Here is a 9,063-nt window from a genome sequence, read left to right on the forward strand (position 1 = left end):
ATGTTAACTCCATCCCTGATATAAATCCTCATTTATCATATTATTTCGTTCAAATTCATCTCAGATCAATATTATACGAAATAAAAAAATGCTAGTATTTTAAATATTTTTTAGTGACATATAAATCTTTCATGTTGCCATGGTATAAAAAGAAACTTGGATCAAAAGAAGAAAAGTAGCACTAAGGAATTGTATTGGAAGTTCTACTTACAAAACTTTAGTACATAAAAAAAGAGAGATATCACAACTCTTTGACCTACTATTTGAACATTAGAAGAAAACAAAAAAACAAAGAAATTAAGTAAATCATCTCATCAACATAATAATAAATCCTATACTACCATAGTTCTTGAATTTTGGAAAAAAATACATCTATCAACACTTTGAAGAAGTCCAATAGCATCATCACTTGATAAATCTTGATCATCAATAGAGAGATTCAAATCCAAAGAAACACAACTAGAACTTGTGCTAATTTTTTCTTCAATTTTTTGCTTCACATTAGGTGAACAACCTCTTGATGACTTAGAACCAAAATTGTCACAACTCAAAATAATAATAGCATCATCAAGACTAACTTCTTCACCACTTGAAGAATTAGTAATTGTTCCTCTTTCAATAGCCTTCTTGATTCCCCTTAGTGAACAATAATCAATTTCCTCCAAATCATCCAAGTAAAACACACAATGTGAATTACAAGCAACCCCTTGACCAAATTTATCAATGTAACTCCAACTTTGTTCATCTCTTGATCTTTTGTTACTAAAATTAGAACAAAAATTGCTTAGTCCAATCGATACGAAATTCGAGTATGATCCAAACACAACATTGGCTAATTCTCTAGCAATTTTCTCCTTGGCATGAACATCAGGGCCTTGAAAAAATAACCAAGTTTCTTGTTTTGCTTCATTGGTTAAATTTTTTTCTTTTCTTCTTATCATTTTGGACCTACATTGCAATATTGTTGCAACAATTTCTTGTATAACACTTCCTTTTTGCCATGGGACAATTTCTTCTAATGCATTGGACAAAATGTTCAAGTTTTCAGAATTGAATTCTTTAAACTTTGGAACATTGTACTCCATCTCCATGATCACATCACTTGAATTAGAAGCAGAATTAGGTGTACTAGAATTTGTCTCACATGTTTTTCTATTGGCCCAAAATGGCAAATTGCATGTTGTGTTCCCCTTCTTGTGTAGATCTTTGACTGATGCATAGTCCTGAATTGGGAAAAGAAAAGTTAGTTTTCTTGAAAAAAGAGAAAGGAGAAACAAGAAAGATTTGCTTTAATATGTTGTTCACACTCTCCTAAATTGTTGTCACATTTGTATACACGGATCGTTTAAAAATGCACTACTTTTAAAGGATTTGATACACTTACATCGTCATTTTTGAAGAGTCTAAACAATATATGTTAAAAGCTAATAAAAAGATTGGAGAATTAACCTAAATAAGCATCCACCTAACTGATTAAACTAAAATAGCCGGCAGATGTATAATATATGTATAACTCATATATAATATGTGTATGACCATGTATAAAGAGGGTATAATCTATAATTAAACAGTAAAACTCCCTCTATTTAAAAAAAATGTTTCTTTTTCTTTTTTGACAATTCCTTAATCTAAATATTCCACACGACATGTTTAAGACCATAAATTAAAGGATATTTTGGTATTTTATATATCTTTAGTTTAAAATCACAAAATTCAGAAGTGTTCTTTACTTTCTTAAACTCCGTGTCAAGTTAAAACCAGATAAACAAATTGAAACTAAAACGGAGTGAGTAAAAGATTGGAAAATAACCTGATCATGATGATGATGGTTAGAAGTAGTATTGTACTTTTTGTGCCTCTCATCTTTAAGCCATGAAGGTAGATTTGACAATGTAGAGTCACTATTACAACAGCTAGTCAATTGCAGCTTCTCCTCTCTACATGAGAATTCACCTTCAAATGTCTTACTTCTAACTTCAATTTGTGTATCACTGTTAGACAATTCACAAATAAAAAATGAATTATATGAGTTGATACAAACATTGCTTAAAACATGCAAAAAAAAAAAAAAAACTAGCTTTAGATTGATACTTTATATTATATAAATAAATGTAATGAACTAAAGAGAGTATTGCTTTTTTTCTTTCTTTTTCTCTGTTTTACCACAAAACATTGAGTTGCTCACTTTATCAAAAGAATTCCAAGAAACTAACTTCCATCAGTCTTTCAATCTATGTTGTCTGAACTCTTCAAAATATCATCAGGTTCGTATGAAGTCCTCCAAAAAGTAGTAAATAGTTTTTGAAAAATCTGACATGAATTCATGACATTTTGAAGAATCTGAACAATATAGATTGAATGCAAGGCATATATACATATAGAACATCAAAGACCATTTGGAAAAAACAATACTTAACAATATTTCAAGTGAAATAATGATTTTCATTCACAAAACATAAATTCAAACTTTATACCCTAACACAACTTTAATTTTGAAATACCTTCTTTTTTTTTCAACTTCAACCAAAATATTATCCAAACACGTAGTACAATTTTTGTTTTCCAATATGCATGATATCAAAATCATGTCTGATAAGATTATCCTTCCAATAAGGTAACTCGAACAGTATTAAATTAAATTATTTACCTGTCAGGATTGAGACTGAGGCCCAAACTTCCACCAGGAACAGTAACAGGATGCAAACCCCAAATAGATTCCAATGAATTGTTACCACTTTTGCATCTCATATAACTTTGAAATGTTGCAATTCCCACAAGCCAAAATTTCTCATTTTCACTAAAACTATAAACCAATCTTCCAATTTCCATAATCATGTGTTCCACTGAACAATAATAGCTAATAATTCTTTTTTCTCCATAATTAGCTCTATAATCAGCCACCCATTTAAGATCACCTAAGTACAAAACAACTCCTTTTTTCACTAAACTCTTAATTAGACAAGTCAACTCTCCTAATCTTTGGTCAACTTCTTCTCTTTGAATATTACCAAAACTCAAAAGTTGTAAACTTATAAACTTAATTTCCTTCAAATCATCATGCACATCTTTAATCTCAACTTTATTCATCACCCCCTTAATCACACCTTCTAAATTATCAATACTTTCACTAACCAAAACAATATTTTTCCTATTTTTATTCATTAAACTTTCCACTACACTCATCACATCCTCATCTTTAACACAAATAGGACTATTGGGATTAACTTTTTTGTTATGGTTAGTTATTTCTTTAGGGTTTTGAGAACAAAGTTCTAAAGAAACAACTTGTTCAACATTTGTTTTAACTTGAGTACTATCAAAACCAGCTTCCCTCATGACTCTACTAACACTTGGATCATCTAATATAGATATGATGAGTTGTTCAAGCTCTATCTTCACAGCTAGAAGTGGTTGTTGCTGATTTTCAAGTGAGCCCCGCCTTTGATGAGCTTGGGCTCGCTTGAAAGCAGCAACAAGCGCGTTAGAAATAGAAGGATATTGAGAATGATGATGATGTTGATGTTGATGGCCTAATAACATGGGACTAGAAGAGGATGCTGGGAGACGATTGAGTGCTACGTTGAAGCAAAGCTCTAGGGCTTTACATTGGAGAGGATGAGAATGAGATTGAAGACAAGCTGTTTTGAATATACCATTTGATGATGAAAGCATGGTGTTTGCTACATGAAGAGGTGTTACTTGTGCATGGCCGCGACGTTTTGCTAGTGTAACAGCTTGTTTAACAACATTTGCTGCTTCTGTTGTTAGAGCTTGTTGTATTGTGCAACCTCCTGTTCTCATGTTTTTGTATGATGATGAGTTAGTCACTTTGAAAGAAGGATGAAAGACCTAGCTAGGACAAAATAAAATTGGTTTCATGTATACTAAGAGAAAATTTGTGTTGTGTTTGAGTAGAATATAATTGATCAAGAAAGAGATTCAAGAACTCAAGAAAACCCTAATAAGAAGCCTTTGGGAAGTTTATGCTAAAAGATGAAATCTATTTTAGGATTGTATAAAGAGAGAGATAAAGAGAGAGAAGAAGAAGAAGATAGTGGAATTAATATAAAGGGGGTGGGGGTTTTCTTATATGATGTGAATTTACGTTACGGTGTTTGACTGAACATGACTTTTTTTTAAAAACAAAGATATTTAAAAAGGATGGATGTAGATTAAAGCAGTTGTGTAGCTATAAATCATTATATTGAGAAATTAGATGAGGATTAAATTATTTCTAAATAAAGAAGTATGACATTCTTTTTCAGATAGACTAGAAAAAGTGACACATAAATTCGACAGAAAAATAATTATTTTTTTTCATTTTCTTTTAAAGTGGGAGTATTTTTGGGGTGGGGGTGGGGTGTTCTTTTCTTGTAAGTGAGGCAAAAATTTTGGGGTTGAAAGGAAAATATGTAGTGGAAAGTGGAATGCATGTGGTGACAAGGAGGAGGAATTATATTGTACAAATATTAAAGGCAATTCAGCTTTACCTCTGATTTTTATTTAGTAGAATATATGTATAGCAACAAATTAAATCTACTTTTAGGACTATATGGAATGTGGAAGTGGAACTCTCCCTTCATGCAATTATTATATATTAATCTTTTACCTATTTATAATACATAAATTAAAGCTGATAATATATAGTACTATACTTATTGGATATATATATATATATAAACACATCTATTTTACTCATATGGAGCAACAAAAGCTTAAGCTTAGTCTCTCAACGTACCTCAATAAACATCTGCATCGAGTACTTATACTAAATTAAAGTAATTTACGGTAAGAAAATGATTTGATAGGGTGGATATATATAACATGTATTGTAAATATTAGATGTGGATAAATTTTTACGATATTTTTTTTACATGTATCTAGAGAAAAAGGTGTAAGAGGACTAAAATTGAAACTAGCTTAGACTAGACATAACTTTAACTTAAAAAGACGGAAATTCCTCCAAACCTCTCCCTTCTAAAAAGCAAAAAAGAATATAACAATTTCAAAAAAGAAAAATGCTTTACAAAATATATATCTATATGTTAACTTTTTGAAAAAATATTAATTTCTATGTGTCACACTGTTCCATTTAATTTTTATATATATTATCATATAATATTTATAACCTATTTTAATTTATTTTTAAAAAAAACTTTCTTCAACGGCATACATACCAAGTAAAAGCTGAATTGGTAGATATTTAGGTCTATATTATATTTATTTATTTTTAATTAATGTATTAGCTATAGATATTTTTTGGGAACGAATTGTAAGTGTGTCATGCATAAATAAATTATTAATTAGACATGTGTCCATGTAATAAGTAGCCAAATTACTATATTAATTGAAGCCTTTTTATTCCTCATCTTGAGTTTAACTTATATAAAATTTAAATTCTGAATCTATCTATTCAAATATTAAATATTGTTTGTTAAGGACCACTAATCCGAGTTTTGCATTTGTGCAGGAAAGTCCCGTATTAGGGATAGAACGCTCCTAACAAAAATAACTCCATATTCAAGATGACTCAAACTCGAAACTTCTAATTAGTGATAAATGAATAATTATTTTAAACCGTATATGTACCAAACTTAGATATAATTAGTCCAATAATGGATAAGGTGTGTTTAAAAGATGTGGTTGAGGGATAAAAACGTACTCATCAATTTTGATTCGAGATAAGGATACGAACACTTTACTTCTGAACTAGCAGAATTTTTCAACGTGAATTTAAATTAGTTGAATTGTAAATTGAGTGCATCGGGTGAAACAAAAAAAATAAGTAAGATTGTAGAGGTGATTTTCACTTTTAACTTGGACCATGCCATAATATAAGTTAGTGGTTTTATTTTTTCAGCGTGAGATATATCATATAAAGTAGAGCTATATTCCACTTCGAATCCAACGCATATACCTTTGCTAAAACCAATAGATATCAATAAATTAAATTAATAAACTATAGGATAAAAATGTATAATACTATATAATATGTATTTCTTTTACACAATTAACGAGAGATCCTCCCATAAATCCCTAAATCAACTTATCATTTCTGGTAAAATGCTTTTAGTAATCTCCAACCCTAAAGTACTAAAAATACTGAATATATAGTTGCTTATTCAACCGCTTAAATTAAAATACTATATATATATATATTAGTGTGTATAGTTCATATATAATAGGTGTATAATTATGTATATCTATTAGGACTAGTAACTAGTGATTTTTTTAAAATTATTTGTGTGAAGATCCTTGTTTTCTTTAGTCGGAACGCAAGGATAGCCGATTGCAACACCACAATTTAAGTCATATCGATATTGTGTACAAATTTGTAAGTTTATCCATTTCGGGATACTTTTAAAAGCCTAGCTTCAAAAAAGTATTTGGATAAATTTCTAGTATACATGTGACTTGAAGTAAATTATTTTTGTCAAAACTTCAAGCGCATATGATTGAACTTCAATCATTTTTGCTTAAACTTCATGAGTCATATAGGACTGAATTCAGTTATTGTTTGAAATTCAGTCATTTTTACATGATGAACATCAGATAGGAATGTCTGAACTTCAATTGTGTGATGTAATTTTAGACACTACATAAATAACATTATTCAGACATACATAAAGAATAAAAAGAAAATGAGTACAACTTAAATAGCGATATCCAAATAGGGTATCTAGAAATTTTATTGAATAATGTTAAATGGCTAGAAATTTTTAAAAACTATAATATATTTTTTAATTTAAAATAAATTGATCTTTTTTCAATTTTTTAGTTAAAAGGTATTAAAATTAAATGGGTAAAAATGTTTTAAAAGGTAAAATATCATTCTGGCCAAAAGGATTTTTCTAATGTTATTTACCTTTATTTTTTGTTTGAAAAATATAAACTCTCCCCAAGAAAAAAGGATTTGTTCTAGTTCTCTTTTTCCTTTTTTGTGGGCTTTTTGCTACATACCTTTTGAGAGTGACTTGTGGGATCTCAAGAAAACCCAAAGAATGTTGTGTATATATTGGGGTCCCTAGAAGAATGTTAGCATTTCAAATGACTTGACATAAATTGACCTTTTTTCATCAATATGGAATGTCTCCAAATTCGAACCACATACACTTGTTCCTCTTTGTTTGAGCCATCTTTACAAATGAGAGAATATTACTCCTCCTTTCCATTTATGTGTTTTAAATTTGTCTTTAAAAGACAATTACTATCTCATACATGATTAAAATCACAAAATTTTAAAGAATACTTGAATACTTTAAATATATCTTCGTAAGATTAAAAAATATTCTTTACTTTTGATGTATATCTATCATATCGTAATTGCATGTACCAGATAATTCAATATCGTTGCATTCGATATTTTAATTTTGTTTCAAACAATGTGATACAAAAAAAAAAAACCGAGAAAGAGACTTTCATTTCTAGTCTCCAACTCTTCTCTTTAACTCATCATAGTTTAGATCACCACAATCAACACTTACATATTTCTTCTATTTCAAAGTGTATCATGTAAAACCTACTCCCTTTGTTTCATTTTATTTAGTCTTTATATTTTTTTTTAAAAAGATGTTTCATTTTACTTATTCATTTTAGCAAATTAAGAAAGTTTTGTTACTTTTTTTCCATACTATCTTTATTATTAAATAATTATTGTATAAAAGTAACAATAGTAGTAGTCAAATTTAGAGTTTCAAAGCATCATTAATGAAATTAGTTTCGTACAATACACATTTAATTAAAATTTTCTTAAAAGATATGTCAGATCAACAGAGGTCAAGTAATATAATACGGAAGACTACTCCAAAAAAGAGAAAAAAGTATTAAAGCAAAAAAGCCTGACAAACTTCATGACTTCTTATTTCATGCAAGTATATACTAGTATGCATGAAAGCCATTTTTTTCTCTTCATTTTTATTTTTTTGGTGAAGAGTACCATTGATGGAAAGTAAAAGTATAATAAAACAGAAACTTTACTAGATAGTGTATAGTAAATTAAATGGTCCAAAAGCTGAAATAAAAATTTATCTTCTTTCAAGAGGATCAACATATAAATTTACCATATTTCATATATAGTCAAAAAAGCTTTATAATCTTCCCCCTCTCTTTGGTGGCCTAAAAAGACATACAAAGGTTGTTTGAATGAAAAAAGTAATAAAGAGATCAGTATAGTAGTACTCCTGCTGGAAGTTAAAAAAAGGAATGTTTGAATGAAAGTAAGTTACTTTTTTTAAAAATTAAATATCACCCATACATAGATGTACTATAAGATATTAAGATTCATCTCTCAATTATATAGATAATAATAAAGTCACCTTAACAACATGTTGGTAGTTTTGTGCTAAAATGAACCCAAATGTACTCTTAATACATATAATGTGATATTATTCGTTTTAATTTAAATTTACGTGTATGATTTTTTTCAAAGTCTCAGATCACTAACATTATTTTTCTTTTCGATTATTATTATGAGACTTTATTCGCAGATGTTCTTTGAGTTGGGCCACTTGGAGATCTGTTTGGCCAAAGATAGTTAGGGACCTTACCTTTCATTTTTCTTTGTTCTTTATTATTCATTCGTTTCTATTTACATGTCACTATTTTAGATTTCACATCCTTTAAGAAATTATATAAGTTTACCATTGATACTTATTTAGTATTCTCTTGAAGTCGAGTTTTCAATAAATGAACATAAATTAATTTATTTTGATTAATTAAATTGATCAATGAACATGAATTAATCATTTAGTTTTCCTATGTTGGTCAAATTCTTACTTTCAAGGCTAATAACTCTCAAGGGTAAAATAGGAAGAATAGTGTCATTTATATATTGATTTTGTGAATTGACAAATATTAAGGACCGTCTATTTTTAATAAGAACGATATATAAATAAGCACGAAATGATTAATTATTTTCTATATTTAAGGTTATAATCTTCCATTCAAATTGTAACTGATTTTAAGAGATCATTTCTTTTCGTTAGACTCAAAACATTAGCACTTATTAACAAAATTGGGTAAATGAAAATGAAACGTTTAGTATCATATATAGTACAACTACTA

At 28.6% G+C, this 9,063-nt stretch overlaps 1 protein-coding gene across 1 annotated transcript; it reads right to left on the reverse strand.

Moving 5' to 3' along the window:
* Positions 1-332: 332 nt before the first annotated feature.
* Positions 333-3,801, reverse strand: LOC125806927 (protein SMAX1-LIKE 3-like). Its single transcript, XM_049486681.1, has 3 exons — positions 2,648-3,801; positions 1,811-1,991; positions 333-1,223 (listed from the first exon to the last, which is right to left on the reverse strand). The coding sequence occupies exons 1-3, from the start codon at positions 3,799-3,801 to the stop codon at positions 333-335; spliced, it is 2,226 nt and encodes a 741-aa protein (XP_049342638.1).
* Between the last annotated feature and the right edge of the window lie 5,262 nt (positions 3,802-9,063).

Source organism: Solanum verrucosum, unplaced genomic scaffold (genome assembly GCF_900185275.1).
Source record: "Solanum verrucosum unplaced genomic scaffold, falcon-dt-bn FXZP01000196.1, whole genome shotgun sequence".
In the NCBI taxonomy this organism is placed as follows: Eukaryota; Viridiplantae; Streptophyta; class Magnoliopsida; order Solanales; family Solanaceae; genus Solanum; species Solanum verrucosum.